General features: G+C 30.4%; 3 protein-coding genes across 3 annotated transcripts; all 3 read right to left on the bottom strand.

Annotated features, from left to right (window-relative positions):
* Positions 1 to 15,677: 15,677 nt before the first annotated feature.
* LOC129616523 (uncharacterized) lies at positions 15,678 to 16,532 on the bottom strand. The gene is made up of 3 exons (XM_055532178.1): positions 16,423 to 16,532; positions 15,835 to 16,369; positions 15,678 to 15,779 (listed from the first exon to the last, which is right to left on the bottom strand). Exons 2-3 carry the CDS (start codon positions 16,171 to 16,173, stop codon positions 15,723 to 15,725), a joined length of 396 nt encoding a protein of 131 aa, XP_055388153.1. The 5' UTR covers positions 16,174 to 16,369; positions 16,423 to 16,532; the 3' UTR covers positions 15,678 to 15,722.
* A 553-nt stretch (positions 16,533 to 17,085) lies between these two features.
* On the bottom strand, positions 17,086 to 19,344 carry LOC129616521 (uncharacterized). Its single transcript, XM_055532176.1, has 3 exons — positions 18,119 to 19,344; positions 17,585 to 17,946; positions 17,086 to 17,525 (listed from the first exon to the last, which is right to left on the bottom strand). The coding sequence occupies exons 1-3, from the start codon at positions 19,342 to 19,344 to the stop codon at positions 17,086 to 17,088; spliced, it is 2,028 nt and encodes a 675-aa protein (XP_055388151.1).
* A 406-nt stretch (positions 19,345 to 19,750) lies between these two features.
* LOC129616520 (uncharacterized) lies at positions 19,751 to 20,935 on the bottom strand. Its single transcript, XM_055532174.1, has one exon. The coding sequence runs from the start codon at positions 20,933 to 20,935 to the stop codon at positions 19,751 to 19,753; it is 1,185 nt and encodes a 394-aa protein (XP_055388149.1).
* Between the last annotated feature and the right edge of the window lie 4,535 nt (positions 20,936 to 25,470).

The following is a 25,470-nucleotide window of genomic DNA, read 5'->3' as shown; positions in this document are numbered from 1 at the left end:
TCAGTTTCATGAAACTTGGCAGTTGTTTTATCGAGTTATAGGTCAGATATATTTCTGAAGTTTTGGTGGAATTGCTTGACAGGTTCGAGTAGCTCCCATACAAGTCTAAAAGCTTATTTTAAATATTTGGAAAAATAATGAAGTCAGATTCATGAGACTTGGCAGTTGTGTGTCCAATTATAGGTCAGACATATTTCCAAAGTTTTGGTGGGAATGCTTGACAGGTTCTAGTAGTTCCCATACAAGTCTAAAAGCTTATTCTTAATATTTGGAAAAATAATAAAGTCAGATTTATGAAACTTGGCAGTTGTGTGTCCGATTATAGATTAGATATATTTCTGAAGTTTTAGAGGAATTGCTTGACAGGTTCGGGTGGCTGCCATACAACTCCAACAGGAAATTTTTTATATTCGGCAAAATAATAAAGTGAGATTCATGAAACTTGGCAGTCGTGTGTCCAATTATAAGTCAAATATATTTCTGAAGTTTTAGAGAAATTGCTTGACAGGTTCGGGTACCTGCCATACAACTCCAAAAGCTAACTTGAAATATTTGGAAAAATAATAAAGTCAGATTCATGAAACTTGGCAGTTATTTGTCGAGTTATAGGTCAGTTGTATTTCTGAAGTTTTGGTGGAATTGCTTGACAGGTTCGAGTAGCTCCCATACAAGTCTAAAAGCTTATTTTAAATATTTGGAAAAATAATAAAGTCAGATTCAAGAGACTTGGCAGTCGTGTGTCCAATTATATGTCAGACATATTTCTGAAGTTTTGATGGAATTGCTTGACAGGTTCGAGCAGCTCCCATACAAGTCCAAAAGCTTATTCTAAATATTTGGAAAAATAATAAAGTCAGATTCATGAATTTGGCAGTTGTGTGTCCAAGTATCAGATCAGATATATTTGTGAAGTTTTAGTGGAATTGCTTGACAGGTTCAGGTACTTGCCATGCAACTCAAAAAGCTAACTTTAAATATTTGGAAAAATAATAAAGTCAGATTCATGAAACTTGGCAGTCGGATGTCCAATTATAGGTCAGACATATCCGTGAAGTCTCTATAGAATGATTTCACAGGTTCGAGTAATTGTTACACAATAACGAAAGGTGCAGGGTATAATTCAATCGGTTTATACCGACTGAAACGTTTTTGCTTGTTAGAGTTACTGTTGGTATAAATTTATTTTTCACGATTTTGTTATTAGCACTTACTTGGATTATTGGATTATCAGTATTTACTCTTGAATTACCATTAATTTCACTATCCGCCACAAACGCCAATTTGCATTAGAGGAGCATAAAACTTTGTAATTGGATTTGGGACATTTAAATTCAATTTTCCCCGTAATTTTTTTGAAATTCAGTGACTTCAATAATGCGCTTACGACGTAAACTTTGCAAAGTATCACATTCCAAAAAATTTAGTAAAAGCTCTTGACATTGTACTCTTTTCCTAAATGCGTTCTATACGTAATGGTTACGTAAAATAAAAGTAAATTGGATTTCGAAAAAATCGAGCACGCTTTTCTTACACATGTCATATAAATATTGCCAGAAATAACCAATTAAATAAACTAGCACATATTTTCAGCAATAAAGTGCTAGTTAATAAGTTATTTTTCCTAAACTGCAGCATAAATGCTATTTTTTTAATGATTTGGTAACATTTCTTGAAAATAAACATTTGCACAGAACTTTAAATTGAAATTTTCAAACGGACGTCAAAGTATGTATTAATATTGTAAAAATTGTATTCCAAAATGTATCAAAAGCCTTAGCAGTTTTTTTCATAATGTAAAAGTATTGAAAGCTCTGAGGCGGTACTACAATCGTATTAATATCGTACTTAAATTTTTTATAAAGCATTATTGAAGTCACGGATAATATTAATTTTTTTTGGTTGATACAACATCGGATAAAAAATAAAAATTTTTATTTTTTCTATAACTTGTTAGAATTACGATCGCTGTACAGTCTCACACTATTAAGTCAAAAAACCGAATGAAACATACCTATGCACAATAAGAACTTCAATTCAATTACCATATATCAAATTAATAACAGAAGGTAGCTATACCTGCAACAATAACGCAACGAAGCAACAATTTTTTTTCCGAATACAAATGTAAATGGCCCCGATACCAACAAGACCAACACAGCAACGTAAATTTTATGCTGAACTCGAAGAAGATGAGGAATACGAAGTTAATACAAAAATACCACGATGAACAACAACTAGAGGTAGTGAAGGAGTAGGTGAATGAACTAAATTTCATCTTGAATAAAGCACCTCAAGTCATACCTAATGCATATTACAAAAGACGAAAAAATGTTAAAGTTCCTAATCGACATTGGAGCAAACATGAAGCTTATTAAACTTGAACTAGCTCCCATCTCATAACTTGTTAAATATTTTCATTCTTCAGTAGGAGCAGTTGTGTTTTTATTTGTTTCTTCATTTTTTTTCTTTTCATAATTTTTGTTTTCTTTTAGTTTTTCTAATTGACGTGCAGTAACGTCGCATTGTAACGCCAATTGAAAACTTTACAATAAGAACATTTTGATTTATGTAGTATGAACAATTTTAACATACTTATTAACATTAATTAAAAACGAGAAAAAAAATAAAGTTGACCATGTCAACTTTGTGATACCCGTACGAATTTGTTGTCATATGTGCGAATAAAGATGCCATAACTGACTATGGGACAGACTATGACTTTATGTTGCCGTATATTAATTTATACAAAATTTCAGTACTGTGTTTTTCAAAATACTGTGTGTGCCAAACTACTATTGAAGTTGTATGGCAGCTATCGGAAAGTGCCAAGAAATTTTAACGAATTTTATCAAGCACATCGGCCCTATTAATATCTTCGCTTGTGTGCAATATCTATATTACAGCTTTTGTAGTTCCTGAGATATAGCCAAATAACTTTTGAAGTTGTATGGCAGGTACCAGAAGGAGCCAAGTAATTTCAACGACTTTTATCAGACACATTGGCCCTACTAATATATTCATTTGTGCGAAATTTCAATACCATAGCTTATATAGTTTCTGAGATATATCCAAATAACTTTTGAAGTTGTATGGCAGGTACCAGAAGGAACCAAGTAATTTTAACGACCTTTATGAGACACATTGGCCCTAATAATATATTCATTTGTGTGAAAATTCAATACCATAGCTTTTATAGTTTCTGAGATATATCCAAATAACTTTTGAAGTTGTATGGCAGGTACCAGAAGGAACCAAGTAATTTTGACGACTTTTAAGAGACACATTGACCCTACTAATATATTCGTTCGTGTGAAATTTCAATACCATAGCTTTTATAGTTTCTGAGATATATCCAAATAACTTTTGAAGTTGTATGGCAGGTACCAGAAGGAAACAAGTAATTTTAACGACTTTTACGAGACACATTGGCCCTAATAATATATTCGTTTGTGTGAAATTTCAATACCACAACTTTTATAGTTTCTGAGATATAGCTAAATAAATTTTGAAGTTGTATGGCAGCTACCCGAACCGGTACCCTGATCATGTCCAATTTAAATAGGGTTCTAGCACTTACTACAATAAATCATTTGTGAAAATTTGGTGAACTTATCTCAATTAGTTTTTGAGTTATCGTTCGGACGGACGGACGGACGGACGGACGGACGGACAGACAAAGCTAAATCAACTCAGAATTCGACGCTGATCAAAAAAATACACTTGAGTCTATATCTAAGACCGTTATTTCTCAACGTTACAAACGGTAAGGCAAATTTAGTATACCCTTCGAACATACGTTCGTACGGGTATAATAATCTCATATGGTTAACTTATAATGAACAAATAAAAATCAAAACACAAAAGAATATTAATAAAGATATTTACGAGTGCAGTAACTTGATCGTGTTACTATTTAAAAAATCTTTTTTTTTGTTTATTTTTTCTTACTTTTTTTGTTTTTTGATTGACCGACCTTAAAGTGCTTATTTTACATTTTTGAACTTTTTGACTTAGATGCATTTAACTTTTATAATAAATCATAAAACTTTTTGATTTTTTTTTTCTTTTTTTTTCCTTTTTCACTCCTAGGGGGAGTATAGGGATAGTGCATGATATCTATCATGCCCTAGTTTCTATAGTCATAGAGAGTATAGAGAGTATTTATATTAAATATTTCAGTTTATTAATATTTACTGTTTATTTTTCTTAATCTTTTTTAGTATCGAATATTATGAATATTTGAAAATTACTTGTATTAGTATTGCATATCAAGTTATATAATATTGAATATAAATTTTATTAGTGACCTGACCGGGGTTTGAACCCGAGATCCTTCGGTTAAAGGGCCGGTGCCATAACCACTGCACCAATGGTCAGGTAACTTATTTTATTTATATCTTTCACAAAATAAATAAAATTTTTATAATGCCATTTTGACTTTTTTGTATTGAGTTTGGTTTTAATACGGCAAATATGTCTTTTGCACCATTTTTGATACTTAAATGTTTTGGTTTATTTATTTATTTTATTTATTTATTTATTTTATAAACTCAAAGAAGAGGTTAGGGAAAGAATGGCATCCATGTAAACTTAGAAACACCTTCGTTTGCGACCACTATATAATTTTTTATGGGGCTGAGAAAACAAAATAACTGTACTGGCACATTCTCGGTAGGGTCAAGAAGTAAATTCAATGAATGAGGTTTCGACTTAGGCTCTAGAGCGGATCAACAATAGAGCGTGTTTCGGTTTGACAGGATCCACCTTTGCCTAGAAGACGCCCATCACGAAAGTCCGCGGGCTTGGTTCTGGCTACCAGTAGTTAAGGAGACCCGACATCAGGCGGTAAGGCGTCAGCTTCTGGGAAAGTTAAATTGAAGGATCTCCGCAGGAATCGTCCCCAACTACAGACAGATTGAAGAACAGCGTGCGACAGCTTGAATGCTGTTGAACGTGTAAAGAAAAATATGACAAAAGTCGTCTTAGTTGGCGTCAAAAGCTGGCCAAAAGAGGGAGCGACAAGCGGAAGGACCGGCTTCCAAAGCACGAAGGAAGGACGGGAGTCGGTCTTTGCGGGATGGCTGAGAGTGCTCCAATCTTTAAAGGTGATGCAGGAAAATCTACTCAATGCTCGGCCGGCTTCGGCTATCCTAATCCGCAGATTTACTAAGAAGATATGGATGTGGCTCTCCTGCGGGAGCCGTATATTGTTAAGAATGGTAAGTAAATCTGTGGGTGAATCAGATCGGTTATTGTTATACAACTGGCTAGTTGATCGTCCTAAAGCATGCTTATTGTTTAGGATACACATTAATTTTGCCAATTTCAGAAGTCTGCCAGAGATCTGGTGGCAGCTTATGTGCCTCTGCATGAAGGTCAGGGCTCCATTATGTGTTCCACCTGCTTTGATGGACTTACAGAGTGCTCTCCTATGGGTGTGGAACGGCTGGTGAACTTAGATAGACATAACGAATACTAAACGTAAGTTTTTGTTTATTTTCCTTATGAATAGTAAATTTGGTCGTTCAAGCCCTTCAAATCACCTCTTATGCTGCGTATAAATATTCTTCTCCTATACATTAATGTATAAAAGTAATGTGACTGAATGAAAGGCATTTTACAAGAAGTACTTCTGCGAGCATACCAATATCCGAAAAAAACTAGAGCCATTAAACACAAAAACAATAGAATGAAAAATAAGAGATGACAGCAAAACTTGTAAAGTTTTAAGCATTAATAAGAGAGAAACCTGGATAATAATTGATCAGAAAGCATAATATCAGAGCAATCGCGAAAATAAAAACAATAATGCAAATTTAAATAAAATAATAATATGAGTAACAACGGAATGTCAGCAAAGCCCCGATGCTGATCATGGAGAATATGAAAAAAAAATTGCAAAATTAAAAAAACAAAAAGAACAAAAATATATATCGCAATGCAATATGCACAAAATCTCTGTGTTGCATATTTATTCATATTTTTTCTCAAAGAAAAACTATGAATAAAAAAAGTAGTATTTAAAAGTAAGTTAGGTTAGTTATGATTATAAATGAACCTGAAATTGTATGCTAAGAAAACGTAAATTATGAAAATATGAAACACAAAAACTTATTTTAATATAAATCTGGTATTGACATACAAGAGATATTTGTTTTCCTTTGCAGGCAGTAATAAGTAGTCGATAGCGTGAACCGTTAACGTTTATAAAAAAAGATAATAATATTTACATTATGTTAGTTTTAAAATTTAAAACATGATTTTGTAAGCATATACAAAAATGAAATCAAATTTTGAAAATTGTTTGAATTAAAATAGCGTACCAATAAAGGGAGTAAACTTTATGACATATTTTGTTTTTATATCAAACATTAAAACCTAGAAGTTGATTTAAATGTGGATAATGTAAATAACAAAATGCGTAACATATATTATGATAAAACAAGCAAAAACGTTTCAGTGGGTATAAACCGATTGAATTATACCCTGCACCTTTCGTTATTGTGTAACAATTACTCGAACCTGTGAAATCATTCTATAGAGACTTCACGGATATGTCTGACCTATAATTGGACATCCGACTGCCAAGTTTCATGAATCTGACTTTATTATTTTTCCAAATATTTAAAGTTAGCTTTTTGAGTTGCATGGCAAGTACCTGAACCTGTCAAGCAATTCCACTAAAACTTCACAAATATATCTGATCTGATACTTGGACACACAACTGCCAAATTCATGAATCTGACTTTATTATTTTTCCAAATATTTAGAATAAGCTTTTGGACTTGTATGGGAGCTGCTCGAACCTGTCAAGCAATTCCATCAAAACTTCAGAAATATGTCTGACATATAGTTGGACACACGACTGCCAAGTCTCTTGAATCTGACTTTATTATTTTTCCAAATATTTAAAATAAGCTTTTAGACTTGTATGGGAGCTACTCGAACCTGTCAAGCAATTCCACCAAAACTTCAGAAATAAAACTGATCTATAACTCGACAAATAACTGCCAAGTTTCATGAATCTGACTTTATTATTTTTCCAAATATTTCAAGTTAGCTTTTGGAGTTGTATGGCAGGTACCCGAACCTGTCAAGCAATTTCTCTAAAACTTCAGAAATATATTTGACTTATAATTGGACACACGACTGCCAAGTTTCATGAATCTCACTTTATTATTTTGCCGAATATAAAAAATTTCCTGTTGGAGTTGTATGGCAGCCATCCGAACCTGTCAAGCAATTCCTCTAAAACTTCAGAAATATATCTAATCTATAATCGGACACACAACTGCCAAGTTTCATAAATCTGACTTTATTATTTTTCCAAATATTAAGAATAAGCTTTTAGACTTGTATGGGAACTACTAGAACCTGTCAAGCATTCCCACCAAAACTTTGGAAATATGTCTGACCTATAATTGGACACACAACTGCCAAATCTCATGAATCTGACTTCATTATTTTTCCAAATATTTAAAATAAGCTTTTAGACTTGTATGGGAGCTACTCGAACCTGTCAAGCAATTCCACCAAAACTTCAGAAATATATCTGACCTATAACTCGATAAAACAACTGCCAAGTTTCATGAAACTGACTTTATTATTTTTCCAAATATTTCAAATTAGCTTCTGGAGTTGTACGGCAGGTACCCGAACCTGTCAAGCAATTCCTCTAAAACTTCAGAAATATATTTGACCTATAATTGGACACATGACTGCCAAGTTTCATGGATCTGACTTTATTATTTTGCCGAAAATAAAAAAACTGCTGTTGGAGTTGTATGGCAGCCACCCGAACCGGTGCAGCTATTCCATTATATATTTTAGACCATATGTAGAATATAATTGGACACATGTATACAAAATTTTATATTTATAGCTTTATTAGTTTTTGAAATATTTATAATAAACTCTTGGAGTTGTATGGCAGCTACCCGAACCCGTTGTCCGAATTAGTCCAATAACAATAGGGTTCGTCCTCGGCACAAAAGAAAAAACTTGTGAAAGTTTGGTGTCGATTGCATTATTCGTTTTTGAGTTATCGTGCGATCGGACGGACGGACGGACGGACGGACGGACATGTCTAAATCGAAGCAGAATTTTACGCTGAGCAAGAATATATATATATGTCCATACCGCAGATGACTCCTTCAAGTAGTTACAAACTCCATACCAAAGTTAATATACCCTTCACGAAGTGCAGGGTATAAAAAAGGAAAGGGTAATTGAACTTATCTGTGATAAATTTGAATAATTCGTCTAAATATTTTGAAAAATTTTTTGCTTCATTTATTGTTGCTTCAAAGAAAATATTTTTCAATTTCTACAAAAACTATAAAATTGTACATTTTTAAATCAAAACAAGTAAAAACCTTTCAGTCGGTATAAACCGATTGAAGTATACCATGCACCTTTATTGTATAGCAATTACTCGAACCAGTGAAACCATTCTATAGAAATTCACGGATATGTTCAAATATTTAGAATAAGCTTCTGGACTTGTATGGGAGCTACTCGAACCTGTTAAGCAATTCCACTAAAACTTCACAAATAAATCTGATCTATAATTGGACACACAACTGCCAAGATTCACGAATCTGACTTTATTATTTTTCCAAATAGTTAAAATAAGCCTTTGGACTTGTATAGGAGCTACTCGAACCTGTCAAACAACTCCACCCAAACTTCAGAAATATGTCTCACCTATAATTGGACACACGACTGGCATATCTCATGAATCTGACTTTATTATTTTTCCAAATATTTAAAATAAGCTTTTAGATTTGTATGGTAGCTACTCGAACCTGTCAAGTAATTCAACCAAAACTTCAGAAATATATCTGCCCTATAACTCGACACACAACTGTCAAGTTTCATGAATCTTTATTTTTTTCCAAATATTTAAAATTAGCTTCTGGAGTTGTATGGCAGGTTCCCGAACCTGTCAAGCAATTCCACTAAAACTTCGCAAATATATTTGACCTATAATTGGACACTTGACTGCCAACTTTTATGACTCTGACTTTATTATTTTTCCGAATGTAAAGAATTTTCTTTTGGAGTTGTATGGCAGCCACCCGAACCAGTGCAGCTATCCCATTAAAATTTTTAGAGCATTTGTAGAATATGATTGGACACATGTATAAAAAATTTTATATTTATAGCTTAATCAGTTTTTGAAATATTCAAAATAAACTCTTTGAGTTGTATGGCAGCTACCTGAACCCGTTGTCCGAATTAGTCCAATTACAATAAGGTTCGCCTTTGGCACAAAAAAAAAACTTGTGAAAGCTTGGTGTCGATTGCATGTGCATACCGCAGATGATTCCTTCAAGTAGTTACAAACTCCTTACCAAAGTTAATATACCCTTTACGAAGTGTAGGGTATAAAAAACTGTAATTTTTGTGGTTTTTTAGAAAGAAGATTTTTCAAGTTTCTATAAAAAATTTTGTTAAACAGATAACTTTTTCATAATTGTTAATACCGCTCACAAAAGTTGTTACACAAGAAATATTGATTTTATATTTCGTACAAAAAATGGATCAGGTTGAATTAAAATTAATTTAGGATTCTCAAATAAAACTGTACTGCGATATAATAATTTTTCGTTCTTTTTGTTTAGTATAGTAGAAGATTTTTTAACATAAGTAAATCGTAAATCCTGCATTATACAAGATAAAATGAACGATAGCTATGACAAAAATAATGACACAAAAACTGAAATCGTCGCAATTAATAATGATTAAAAATAATACTACAGAAAACAATTTTTATAACGGAGATATACCAATTCAGCAAGGCATGAGTCAGCCTTTTATTAAAAATAATTCAAGAAAAAGAAAAGTTCAATAAAAAATTTGGAGTTGTAATGGAGGAAACAGTTTTCAAACTTAGAGATTTTGAAGAAAGAAATGGATCGGTATTTGACCATTTGAGTATTCTTTAAACAGTTAGATCAAAGTATAAGGGAAGGATTCGAAGAGCAAGATTTAATTGGTATCAAGATATGTATTCCAAGCTTGGAAAATACCACACCAATTGCATTAAATTTTAAACAAGTGGAGGAATTAGATTCAGACTCTATTCTAGATTTGTTCTCTTCACTTTCTCAATCAAATGCAAATTTCATTGTTTGGACTTATTAAAAATACTTACTACAATAATAAAAAAAATAATTTAAAAAACTAAATTCAGAAAAATTTCAAAAACTCTTAAAACCAAATTGAAAATGTTATGTGATAAAGTAAACGTTAGAGATATTTTTAAATTTCAAAAAGTTTTGAAAAAATTACGATGCAATTATAAGAGTAGAACAGATTTTAAAGATTGAATTATAGTTACAAATTCTGGTGGTAAAAAACTATTTGGAAGACATCAAGCATTTTATTACTATAAAAAATGTGTGCGCGTTTTTGCAAATTCTAATAAATAAAAATTTTATTTACAGTTGTATAACATAAACCACAAATGCCCACTAAAATGTAAATATTGTTTGGAAACTGCCTCTCGTAATTTCATCAACACTGATTACATATCATGTTTAGCTTGTAATCGTTGGTTTAGAGGGCTTTGAGAACCATAAGAAATTAAACTCACATGATTAATTTACGGTATGTTCGTAATATAACAAAACTCCTCCTAAAAAGTTTTTCATGGTTTTCATTGACATAGAAACTACTCAATAAACGAAAATAAATTCCGATATTTTACACGAAGCAAATTTATCAAGAAAGCAACAGTAGTTTTCAATGTGTAAAATGTGAAAAACAAACACATACTTTTGAAAATAGTACTCAAGAAAATTGTATAACTAAATTTGTAGATTTTCTATTGAAAATTACTGCTGATTCTACTGTTAAAATATGATGCATTGCACACAATTTTAAAAATCATGATAGTCAATTTATCATAACAGAACTTTTAAAGCGAAATAAATCAATAGTTCCAATAATGGGAGGTAATAAAATTTGAAAAATTACTTTTAGAGATTCCTTAAATTTTTTACCAATGTCTTTACCCAAATTTACTTCGAAACTTGGTCTCGATGCAAATGAAAGATAATATTACTACCTTTTTTAAGTTAATAAAAAAGCCAACTACATTTAAAAAATTCCAGGTACAGAAATATTCGCTCTAAATAATTTTAGCTGTCATGAGTTAGAAAAATTTTAAATATATATAGCATATTACATTTAACATTACGTCTTGTAACATTAAATATAACTTTCTTTTTATTCAGATTATTCAGATAGCTTTCAAGAAAACTCAAACGCAAAGGCCTCATGCTTGACTGACTTCGTTACAAAAAGCATGAATAGTAAAAAATGTACTGCTTGTCTATTCATTGACTTGCAGAAGGCATTTGATTGCGTTGATCATGATGCGCTTCTTTTTCAGTTGTCCCAATTACAATTTAGTGGGGTTCAATTGAATTTGTTCAGATCTTATTTGCACAATAAGGGGCAAAATATTTGCACAGAGTACGGTACATGGAAAAGGGGGTGCCTCAGGAGACAATTGTGGGTCCTGACTTGTTCAAAATATATTTATATTGATAATATAGCTCTTAAAGGGGGAGAGATATATAAAAATTTTGTTCTACGGAAATAAGTTTCTAGTAAAGATCTATGAACATATTAAATATCAGCTTTCTATCTTCAAAGGTGTAGAAATTTTGTAAACATGCCCACAGACGGATGGACGGACAAAGTGAAACTAATAAGCACATTTTTTCAAAAATTTGAAAATTGCCTCCTTTTTCGTGTGCCTCCTTATACAATATTTCTGATACTAAATCTGAACTTATATAAACTAGTCGTGTATGCTTGCATTGCAAGCCTTGCAAGTATTATGCCTGTAGTTTTGAAATTGTGTTCTATTCTGTGGCTGAGATATTTTAAGTTTTCTTTATTTCTTCAAAAACACAGCCGTAATATACATATAGATATGTTTTTTTCTAATAAATAATAAGATAAAACATAAAATAAAAAAAGTTCTGAAAAATAATTACCAAAAAATACATAATTAAACAAATAATTAGTTCGTTTGAGATCTCATACCTTTTGAGTAATTTATTTTGGAACCTCGCTTTGAGTTATGTCGCATAAAATCGTAAAATACCTTTTACAATAAGCACTTTAAGCTATAAATTACTAAAATAATTCGCTACTAAAATTCATTCATGTATGTATTTGGAGTTTATTATACATGCGAATAAAACGCGTGACTGTAGAATGAGTTAACACCAATTCTAACGTATATACTATTATATAGGGTAATGCATATAGAATACAATTTCTATGTAAAAAGTCCCAGGTTCCAACCCTGAAAAATGCTATTTCCCAGATGAACTTTTTTTATTGATATTTTTATTTTTTTGAAATGAAATTAAAAAAACTTCACCTTTACAAATCAATATTTGTAAAAAGTTTAATGCAATAGAATAACATTTTCTTATAAAATTTTGCCCTAAAAATATATTGTCAAGAAGTTTAATGTACACTTATGTTTTGCTTACTAAAACATTTTTCAACAGATCGCGAAAAGAGTACATAACTAAATGCGTGCGTACATACTTATTATAAAACAATGTAGATTTTATCAAAACATTACAATTTTCTTAAAAAGTGATCACTTTTTGTTATAACTCACACTTCCAAATATGAATTTACATTCAATATTTATACCACCAAAAGTAAATATAAAATTACCCCTAGAGGATGTAGAACCATTTTGTAAAAAAACGGTTACAAAGCACCTTGGGAAGGGGTGAAGGTGGAGGACGGGTGGAATTTTTGCTTTTTCTAGACTCTAGAGGCAAAACCGTATGTAATGCTTTTTGTCCCTTGTCTCTAGCCCTTCTAGAAGTACCCGTACTTTTTGACAACTGAGAAGTAGCTATATATATATAATAATAATGTAAAATAGAATGGTTTTTGAAGAGTTATACGAAATATGAATAAAATATAGAATTATAAAGGGAAATTCAAGGTTCTGCGTAGCCTAGTGGCTAGCGTGGTAGTCTGATAGCCTGAAGGTTATTGGATCCATGGTTGCCTGGGATGTTGTCGCATTTTTCTTTTTTTGGATTATTTTAAAAAAATTTTTTTTTATGTTGTTTAAATTTTTTGTTTTATATTTTTTTAATATATAACAGATAAATATTATTATAAAAGTTTAAAAAAAATTTCCAAAAAAATATTGTTATAATAGATTGGAAAAATTCACAAAAATTTTAAGTACATAAATATATATGTATGTATGTATATTTTTTTTAAAGCTTCCTGAGTAACTTTTTTAAGCTTTCTATATGAATTGTATAACATGCAAAACTGTGGTTTGCTATATAGAAATAAATTTTAAACGCATAATTATTAAATCATAAAAAAAATACATACAAAAGTTAATTTTTCAAATCAAGAAAAGCTTTGGTCAAAAACAAAATAATAATTTTATTCACCTATACATATGTATGTATATATGAATGCTTTAGAATTGAAGATTTTAAAATTTTTCGTTCCAACATATGAACGTATGTACATATGAATGTATGAATGTGTTAGAATTGAAAATTTTGAAATTTTCTGTTTGAACAATTAGAAATAAAATTATAGAACGTATGTACATATGAATGTATGAATGTATTAGAATTGAAAATTTTGAAATTTTCTGTTGGAACAATTAGAAATAAAATTATAAATATAAACATACATAATTATGAATGGATACCTGTTTTTTTAAAACTGTGGGTGAACATATAGGATTAAATTTTTTAAATAAAGAAAAGGTTTAGGCAAAAACAAAATAATAATTTTATTCAAATATGTGTATGTACATATGAATGGATTAGAATTTAGCATTTTACAGTTTTTCGCTCGAACAATAAACATAATATTTTAGGTAGATACATACGTACATAAATTGTGTATGTATATTTTTTAAAGCTTGCTGACGAAACATAATATTCAAAACAATAACAAATGAAGCATTAATATTGAGTTGCCACAAAACATCTGATGTCTTTTACAAAACCTGACATTTATTTAAGTTTATTTCGATTTTTCGAACTTAAAATATATGTGAGATCATTATATTTTCGAATTATTTATTTCTCGTTCTCGGTTTGTGTTTCTAATAATAAAAAGTATTATTTTATTTGTAATATGAAATATAAAAGAAAAAGGTGCTTTTGTTATACAAAAATTTTTTCAGAAAATCTTAAAATAGAGCTATTTCGGGGCTAGAAAGTTCATATGTCAGATTTTTCTGGGACCCTGGAGGCAAAACCCTATCTAATGCCTTTTGTCCCATGTCTCTAGCCCTTCTAGAAGTACCCGTAAAGTGGATGCGTAGATGTGATAAATTAAGAAAGGTAAAATACTTAATTTGTCACATAAGTAAAATGTAAAAAAGTTACCACTCTTCATGTTTTGCTTCGATTATAGAAATATAAATTAGAAAACATTAATAAGAAGAAGAATGGAGATGTACCGGTCAAAAAAAATAAACTGAAAGGTCTAAAAAAAAACTAACTAATTCACACTTAAGAAATGATTTAAACGTTCCAAATTATGTATGCTATTTGTAAACTCATACAGGAATCATTCAAGATGGGGTATTTAGATTTAATTTAAGAACACCATTAAACATAACGAAGAATCTAAAATGGAGACGGAGTAAGTTCAATTTATAGCGGTTCAATTTAAACAGTTGACAGCACTGTATAACATATGACAATTGACAACTAGTGTTTGAAACTGTGCCATAACCAAACTAACCTAGGAAATCGAGACGGATAAGAAAATTACTTTGATGTAGTAAATTTGTATCCAGTGGATATATTTTTTAAACATTTTAGATGATTTTAGATTTAGATATTTTTTAAACATTAAACATTAGGATGCTTTTGTATGTACATACCGTGAAGCTTTAAGAACATTTAAATTTAATTTTAGAAATTGGTTGACCTGTTCAATGAAAACCATTGTTTACCTGGAACAAAAATCTCGTTAAACAAAGCTTTAAAAATAACAATATGGAAATTGGTTAATCAGGAGTCCTACAGGCAAATTGCGGATTGGTTTGGTATTTCCAAAGGGTATGCATATAATATTGTTTATAAACCGTGCAAATTAATTTGCAAAAAGAAAAATGTATTTATACAATGGCCTTTTAGAAACGAAATCAATTCAACAATCCAAAAATTTGAAAATTTGAGAGGTATATATTGAGAAGTACATATTGCCATTACTTCATGTATACACAAAAATACATTTTTTTTGTACTTTACAAAATGCATTAACTTAATTCGTGTAATTTATACGGATGTATAGATATACATACATATGTATATTATGTATGAAATTTTCATCTTTTCATGAGAGTAATTGAAATTACTGGATATCTTAATAGATATGGGTATACATTGTGTATAGTTATGTATATTTTTGTATTATAAAAATTCCTTTAATAATATGTAAATAAATGAAGTCTTTGATTTTTAATTTAGATTATAATATAGCACTTTATTTGTAACAAAACTTCAACGACCATTTATGGTCTCACAAAACAAAATAAACAAGAGTACAGTTTCATTTGTACATTTCACAAATTAATTTAAAAATATGGAAAAATATCAGTCTTCAATACTGAAAATCTACGATATAACAGTCTCCATTATTGTACTTTTGTTTTTATAAAAACGTTTTTCATTATGTTTTTATTTTTCAGTCAAACATTTTTTTAAAATGTCTTTTAAATCCAATAAAGTTTGGAACTGAAATTACAACATATACATACATCAATATAAATATAAATTAATTTTTTTATACCTTTGCTCTTTCTAGTTCAATGTTGGTTTTTTCTATTTCTAATAAGTCTTGGTGTCGCTGTTCCGTTATTTTATTTTCAGCTTTTATTAACTCATAAACATCGTTCCTTTTTGGTCTTTTAGGTGTACTGATACTTTCGGATTCTTCATCATTTACATCATCTTCTCCAGAGTTAAGAGTTTGTATTAGAGTATTTGGAGGCGGTTCAATTGTATATGATATTCCGTATACTTCATTGAACATATCATAAAAAATCCATAAGGTTGCACTTTGGCCTGTCTTTTTGTTCCTTTTTTTGATTTTGTGGGAAGTTGCAAGTAAATTGCTGTACTTCTTCATAATTTGCTCACGGGAAAACTCAAAGTCTGGGCGTGTTTCCTTGATGTTCCTCAATATTATGCCCCAAAGCACACTTTTATTTTTTTTTCCAGTAACAAAATCGTTTTCTAATTCCAACCTTTTTGTTATTAATAGTTTAATATCAGAAATAGCCCATGTTTTTCCATTTAGGTTTGCATTTTCTTCTGCTTCAAAGCTAAATAAAATCCATTTAAAATTTATTCAATAAAAATTAAAATTCCAACTTACATTGATTCCGAATCAATTTTTAATTTTACAGCTTTTACCACTTTTTAGTTAAAATTTTAGGTTATGTTATTTTCTACTATTGACAGCATAAATTTTCACGCTGACTATATGACAGCAGATCTTTCAAAGTACTTTTTACAAAAACGATATGTTGTGACAGTGTTGTCACAAAAACGCACGGCATTTGCAGATCTAAGTAAGATCTGTAAACATGAACTCAACCTATTGTATATATTAATATAACAATAGAATGATATTTAGGTGAATAAATAATAAGTGGGATATATTTATATAAGAATAAAATGATATGAAGTTCGACTGTGGCGTATTAATTCAATTATAACAATATTAAAAAGAACAATAAGAAAAATAAAAATAGAGTGAATAAAATTTTGTGGTTTTGAAAATAAATAAATCCGAAGAAAAGCAAGAGTAAGAATTATATGAATATTTTTTGAATTATATGAATACTATTTGAATTGCGTTAAAAATATAAAAGTTGTGTTCATAGCATAAATTGATGTATGTATGTATGATGAGTAGGTTGACTAGTTAGCGTAAATTTTTAAAATCATATTGAACTGTAGTGTAGCATATAAAAATATAAAAGTTGTGTTCATAGCATAAATTGATGTATGTATGTATGATGAGTAGGTTGACTAGTTAGCGTAAATTTTTAAAATCATATTGAACTGTAGTGTAGCATAATAATAAGATAATTATCACACTTTTGACTTGTGAATGAGTTGTGTCACACTTTTGACTTGTGAGAGTTGCTCGCTTTTCTAAAGTTATAGATTGAACACTTTTAACCTTTTGCATAGGCCAATAATCGTTGGTTTTCCTCAGAAAGTCTGGACCAATGAACCAAGTTGAATTTATTAATTCTGATACGTTTGAACCCCTTGACAAAATGTCAGCTGCATTCGCCTTAGCGTTGACATGCAACCATTTATAATTTTCTATTAATTGTTGGATTTGCGAGACTCTATTAGCAAAAAAAACAGTCCATGTAGAAGGATGTGCTGAAATCCATGACAACGCAATCTCAGAATCAGACCATAAAAATATTTCATTGATTTCAACGCCTAATATTTGATTTACTTTGATTTACGCCTATTATTTGATATTTTTATTAAATTAGACAAAAGAAGTGTAGCACACAGCTCGAGACGAGGAATCGATTGAGTCTTTATTGGAGCAATTTTTGACTTAGCAGTTAACAAATTTACATGCATTGTACCATCAGGATCAATACATCTAAGATATATACAACACCCATATACCTTGGAGCTTGCATCGCAAAAACCGTGTAATTCGACTTGTGCGGATTTGTTGTACTTAACAAAACGAGGTATTGATAGTTGGTCGAGAAGATGCAACCCCCTTCGGAAATTTTCCCATTCGGTGTGCAACTCTGTTGGAATAGACTCATCCCAGTCCAATTTAAGAAGCCAAAGTCTTTGCAGAAATATCTTTGATCTGACGACAACAGGATTTATTAGGCCGATGGGATCAAAAAGTCTTGATAAATCAGATAGCACAGAACGTTTGGTAATTTTGGTTTGTCGGAAAAGTTGCGAATCAATGCAAAATCTAAACTGATCTGTCGCTGGTTGCCAGTATATTCCTAATGTTTTTATAATTGATGAACCATTTATAATTAGAAGATTTTGTTTTTCGGATTCAGGAATACTGTCGAGGAAACGCTTGTTGCTTGAGTACCATTTTTTTAGTTTTATATTTAGTTGGCGAAGTTGAAACTATATTAGCTGAGGCTAATATAGTTTCAACTTCGCCTTTTATGTTAGACATTTCTTCAAAAGAATCTGCACCACTTATCAAATCATCTACGTACATGTCTTTCAGTATTTTCTGTGCTCCTTTTGGATACATCTCTGCATTAAGAGTTGCCAAATGAACCAAAGATTTAGTAGCTAAATAAGAAGCTGCAAAAGTACAATAAGTAACAGTTTTAAGCTTGAACGTTTGAATTTCTTCTGAAGAGTTATTTCGCCAGAGTATACATTGGTAATATGCGTTACTTTCATCCAGTAAAAACTGCTTATACATCTTGCAAATATCAGCTTTTAAGCCATACTTGTAAAATCGAAATCTGAGTAGAATTGAATATAAGTCTTCTTGAGCTGGAATACCAATCATAAGGATATCATTTAATGAAAGCCCAGATGTTGTAGCATAACTGCCATCAAATACGAAACGAAGTTTAGTTGTAGATGAATGTGGTTTTAATACACAATGATGAGGAAGATAGTATAGAAGCCTTTCATCATGTTTGGAAACAAGTTCCATGTGATCTAACCTTAAATACTCTTCCAAAAATTTCGAATATTCTTCCTTAAGATTGGAATTTGAGTTTAATCGCCTTTCCAATGATAGAAAACGTTTTTCGGCAATTTGCCTAGATGAACCAAGCTCAGAGAAATGACGTTTGAATGGTAATTTAACTATTATTTTACCAGAAGATGACCTTTGGACAGTAGATTTGAAAAAACGTTCACATGACAATTCTTCCTCAGTTAGCTTGTTTGAATTAGTTTCGACCGACTCAATTTGCCAAAAGTTTTTTACCAACTCGTGTAAATTAGCATCTGTGTTAACATCATTATTTTCCAAGGTAGCGACCAGTGAGTTGCAATTGATTGATTTGGAATTGGAAGCATATTTACCCGAAACTATCCAACCAAAGAGTGTTTTTTGCAATAAAGGCATATAAGGGCCCAATTTAATTTGACCGACGGACATAATATTAAAAAATACTTCAGCGCCGATCAAAATATCAACATTTTGTTGAATAAAAAATTGTGGATCAGCCAATTCAATATTTCTAGGAATATTCCAATCCTTGATGACTGTAGGAGAATCGGGCATAATTCCAGCTATGGATGGTAAGATAAACATGTCTAAAGGCGCAGTGAAATCATTTATTCAAGATTTTATAATGGATTGTGTCGAAAATTTAATTTTTACATTAGTGTTGGCAATTCCACTAATGCCAGTATTTATACGTTGTTTCTTTAGTCCAAGATGGTTAGCCAATCGGTCGGTGACGAAATTTAGCTGTGAGCCAGAATCCAATAAAGCTCGAACTGGTTGAAACAAACCGTGGTTATTTTTAATATGTACTACAGCCGTTGCAAAAAATTACACTAACGTTTTCAACTGGACTAATGGGTACATTATTTACTGAAGATACTAGTGCATTTGACGGAGATGAAGGATTTAAAGTTACAAAAGATGAAGTTGAAGACTGTTGTACAGATCCATTAGCTGCTGATGATGTGTTATTTGGACCGAAACGATGAAGTCATGTGTGATGTGGGGCGGAGCAAATTCTACACTTGGAAGAATTGCATCTTTTTACCGAATGCCCTTTATTCAAACAGTTTATACAAAGCGCTAAGTTTTTTACCTTTTCAAAGCGAGTTATTACGGGTAATTCAGAAATTTTTTTGCATTTGTAAATGGTGTGACTATTATCATTGCAAATAGGACACGACGACGAATCTCGAGCTCCCGATTGTGATACCGAAAGTGCTGTCGAGTTGTGAGAAATCGATTTGTTTCGAAATTTTGAAGTGGACAGCGAAGAAGATTGCTTGACCTCTTTGCACTTAAGGAACTGGCATCTTTTACTTAGAACCTTAGAGCAATCCTGCCAACTCAATAAATTTGAAAGATCGACAGTTTCTTCCCATTTATTTTGTGACTCAGCATCTAATTTACTCATTACGACATAAATAATCATTGAATTCGCAATGTTCTCACCAGAACCAATAGATAGCATCGAGCTTAAAATAGCGTTAAAACTGTCAACCATATTTCTAAGATTTGTTGCAGTGGCCCTCGTTATTTTAGGCAACTGAAATAATTCTCCAATTAGTTCTTGAAACATTAACGTTTTGTTGTTAAATCTATCATTTAAATGTTTGAGAATTTTTGGATAATTTTCATTCGAAATTCGAAATTCACGAACAGCATTTTTGGCAATCCCATCCAATGAGCTCACTAAAATATTACACTTCTCGATAATTTCATAGTTTGCGTTGTTGTGTATGCTCTTATTAAAAATACCGATGAAGTTAGGGTATTCAGAATACTTTCCATCGAATCTAGGCAGTTTAATTTTGTGAAGATTGGTTGCTTGAGTTGATTTTAGTATAAAAGATTGATTAAGTTCAGTAGATTGAGAACCCAAGTCTTGTTTTTTATTAGAAATTAATGAAGTGAGTAAAGATTTGACAGATATGTACACCTCCTCACATTCCGAACGATAGGTTATGTTGGTATTATCATTTGGCATTAAAGTTTCGTAGCTAGTCTGACACGAAAGTAGTTGCTTAAAATAAGATTCTAGAATTCCAAGCCTACATTCTAACTCAGGTAAACTGAGCGATTCTTTTTTGTTTTCCACTATATTTTTAATGCGAGTTAGTGAGGATTTGGCACTGGCCCTTTGAGTCTTAAGTTTCTCAATGTCAGCTTCTGCCATTTCGTTTAAATTTAAATATCCAATAACAAAAGAAAATTTCAAAAAAAATAAAAATTAAATTTCTCTTTACAATGTTTAGTGATACCCAATGCACAGTATTACGTCTCGAATATATCAATAAAATATTCAATTTCAGTTTTGCTCAAAACCTTTATTAAAAAATTCAAAAAGAAATTCCCAATTTCTATTTATCTTCTTTATATGGTAGGTAGGTATTTTGTGTGACGATAATGTAAAGAGAAAAAACTAAAATAAAATTGCTTATGTCATGTATCAAAAAAAAATAATTATTGCTTGATATATCTTTTAACTGCTATAAACAAAAATGTTGCGTGAAATAAATCCAATCGACGAAATGTTATTGCTGCTACAACATCAAAAAATATTTATTGCTTGATATATCTCATAACCATGGCTTGATATATTCATTATCTCGATATTTTCATACTTGATAAATAATTACTGCTTGATATATCTCACAATTGCTATAAACGAAAATATTGCGTGAAATAAATCCAATCGACGAAATGTTATTGCTGCCACAACGAATATGATTTGGGAATATATCATGCAACCCTATGTCGTGATATACACAGGCCCTTGCAAGCATTTATTTCCGTAACACAAAAAAAATTAAAACTTTTAATAACTAGGTAGGTATAATTATGTCGTATGTACGTAATATTTCAAATGCAATAAGTAGATATCTGTATATTTATGTGGTATGCATGTATGTAACACCTTAAATATTATAAGTAGGTGCGTATATATTTCAATATGTTAAATATTAACAAATTTCATTATGTTCAAAAAAAATATGTGTGTAAAATGTAAATGCATGTGATAAATAAGTAATATAGCTACTATGTTGAAGCTTGGAATATTGTAGTTGATTTTTAATATAAACTAAATATACGTATTAAATTTGCATAGAAGTTGAAAAAATCCAAATTATGTTTTGTTGTGATATGCGACATTTCTCATAAAATTAAATCAAAATCATCATCAAATTAAGCAAAGATATCACAAATGTAAATATTCTTTCAATACCAAATTCCAAACTCTTCAATGTACATATATATAAATTGAAAATGTTACCGACTTATAAGTTTCTGCATACTGCCGCGATTACTTGCAATTCAATTAAATATGTTCCACCTGGTTTCACAGCGGGCCTTGTGTACTGATAAAGCCCTCCAAAATTGACTGCGTAAACCGTAAACCGCGTAACCGAAACTCTAACAGCACATTTTAACCTTATCTTATATTTATATACATATACGCATATATTATAAAGTTTTTTTTTTTTTATATATAACTTTTAATATTTTTAATAGTTCCACTTGAAAATGAATGTTTTAAAAGTTTTCAGACCACTATTTGAATATTAATGTTTTACTAATTGAATTCCAAATATTTTACACTATTTTTTAACAAAATATCTCGGTAGAACCTCCAATGTTTTGACTCTGGCTTAATTTAGCCAGGGTGTTTCTAAACTTATAATAATTTTTTGCAAATAGGACACGGAAAATTACTTATATACAAATAAATAAAAAAATGAATTAAAATTCAACAACTAATTATATTTAATACCAACAATTTTTATGTCCGATCGATTCGACAGTGTTTTTGCGAATGGAAAATTTTAGAATTTAAGACATTGCTAATGTTAATTCAAAAAACAGTAAAATTAAGTTTAAGAGAATTTATAACACAGTAAAAAAAAATGCAAGAGAAAATAAGAAATTCGAAAATTACAAATTTACATACATGTATACACATACAATCTTACATATAAATTTATTAAATTGAGTTAAACAGTATTAAAAAAATATTAGAAAAAATGTAAAGTTACAATGAACTGTCGAAATCGATCCAAAAAAAATTATAAAAAAATGATTATTGCTAAATTAGGTGTTAACAATAGTCTTAACGGAAATCTGGATTTATGATAATGAGTAGGAATATTACAATATTGATGGTTACTTTTTGCATTGTAATTGTAACAACACCTATGCTTCGGGTGGTGTTGCTGTGTACACTAAAGTAAATTTCCTTAGTACGTGCTCTTCAATTTCCTTGAGTACAGCTGACGTAATTAAAATAAACTGTACATATAAATGCACTAATTTCATAATTTTCTGCCTATATAGGTTCAATAATACTCACTCAGAAAGCCTTACTTTTTTAAATGATTTTGATGATATTTTAATGGACGAATTAATAAATGTGTTTTAAAAGGTGTATTTCTATCAGCTCAAAAGTGCTGAAGTTGTCCCTCTTCATAAAAAAGGCTCAAAAATAATGCTATCAAACTACAGACCTATTTCCTTATTACCTTCCATTAGTAAATTATTAGAGAAATTAATCAAAAAAAGAATGATTGGTTTCCTTTCGAAAACGAACTTTTTTCATAATAACCAGTTTGGCTTTACTGAGGGTAAATCCACTGAAGATGCGATTTTAAAACTTTGTTCAGAATTATACTCCAGCTTAAATAATAGCAATAATACTGCAGCTTTATTTATTGATATAAAAAAGGCTTTTGACACCATTCACCATGAAATTCTTTTAGATAAATTAGAAGCTGCTGGTTTTAGAGGAAATATTTTAAAATTCTTGGGATCTTGCCTGGAGAATAGAATACAAAGAGTGATAAATGTTGCAGTGATCGAGCTTATTTAAATATAGGGGTGCCTCAAGGCTCCGTCTTGGGACCGCAGCTTTTTTTAATTTACATAAACTCACTATTTTTTCAGCCCTTTAGGGGGAAAATCACGGGATTCGCGGATGATTGTTCTATTTCTTATAGTGAAAAAACTACATTTTCCTTAAAAGAAAGTATAGATTATGATTTAAAATTACTTAAAAGGTGGTTTTTCTTACATAAACTTATAATAAGTAGTAAAACTAAACTTATGATATTCCAACTGAGGCATTCCCGTAATGAAAACTTAAATTTTCAGTTTCACGCTGCTGATTGCCAGGATTCCATATGCGAAAGATGTGATCTTACATTTATGTCATCAATTAACGATTGTTATCTTTGAAAAGATAATTGCTTTGGTATTGAAGCAGTAGATAATTATAAATATTCAGGAATAACTATAGACAACAATTTGAACTGGAAACTTCACATTAATAATATTCATAAATATTTGTTATTATGCATCCGTAAATTCTATGTACTTAGTAAGTTTTGTTCTAAAAGCTTATTAATTAAATTTTACTATGCGATGGCCCAATCCAAACTGCAATATGGGATTTTAGGTTGGGGAGGAACATATTTTAACACAATAGAACCCATTGTAATTGCTCAAAAATACATTATGAAAATTATCTACCATAAAACTAGAACATATAGTCATTATTCCAGGAATCGTTTGTACTCCCTCTTAGACATCTCTATGCTTATAAATGTTTTAAAAAAATTTTTAAATCTGGAACTTCATTACGTATACGAAGTTACAATTATTATAATCTTAGAACAAACAATCTTAATCTAGCTAGCATTCCATTTGGATCGAAAACTCATTATAAAAAATTCACATTAGAAATGGAACTGTTTCTCATAAATATTTAAAATTATGCAAAACTTGGCTATTATCAATTAATTATTACGACTTTGAAAAACTTAATTGTGGAATTTACTTGTTGTTGGTAATGGAATTTTCCTAAAGTATTCTGCAAATAAATTCATTCCGTGAACGTTTCCTTCTCACTCTTTGTATTTTTTCTCTTATTCTTTTCAATTTTGAAAAGTTATATTGAGTTGAAAATACTCAGGAGAGGGAAAGTCCTCGGGTCACATCATTAATTTGAAATGACCTATTAGATAATTTAAATAAAGATTTAAAATTCTGATTTTTATCATATAAATTTATTAAATTGAGTTAAACAGTATTAAAAAAATATTAGAAAAAATGTAAAGTTACAATGAACTGTCGAAATCGATCCAAAAAAAATTATAAAAAAATGATTATTGCTAAATTAGGTGTTAACAATAGTCTTAACGGAAATCTGGATTTATGATAATGAGTAGGAATATTACAATATTGATGGTTACTTTTTGCATTGTAATTGTAACAACACCTATGCTTCGGGTGGTGTTGCTGTGTACACTAAAGTAAATTTCCTTAGTACGTGCTCTTCAATTTCCTTGAGTACAGCTGACGTAATTAAAATAAACTGTACATATAAATGCACTAATTTCATAATTTTCTGCCTATATAGGTTCAATAATACTCACTCAGAAAGCCTTACTTTTTTAAATGATTTTGATGATATTTTAATGGACGAATTAATAAATGTGTTTTAAAAGGTGTATTTCTATCAGCTCAAAAGTGCTGAAGTTGTCCCTCTTCATAAAAAAGGCTCAAAAATAATGCTATCAAACTACAGACCTATTTCCTTATTACCTTCCATTAGTAAATTATTAGAGAAATTAATCAAAAAAAGAATGATTGGTTTCCTTTCGAAAACGAACTTTTTTCATAATAACCAGTTTGGCTTTACTGAGGGTAAATCCACTG

The sequence above is a fragment of the Condylostylus longicornis genome, unplaced genomic scaffold (assembly GCF_029603195.1).
Source record: "Condylostylus longicornis isolate FDR11 unplaced genomic scaffold, ASM2960319v2 ptg000234l, whole genome shotgun sequence".
In the NCBI taxonomy this organism is placed as follows: Eukaryota; Metazoa; Arthropoda; class Insecta; order Diptera; family Dolichopodidae; genus Condylostylus; species Condylostylus longicornis.
This window is presented reverse-complemented; position numbering and strand designations above follow the sequence as displayed.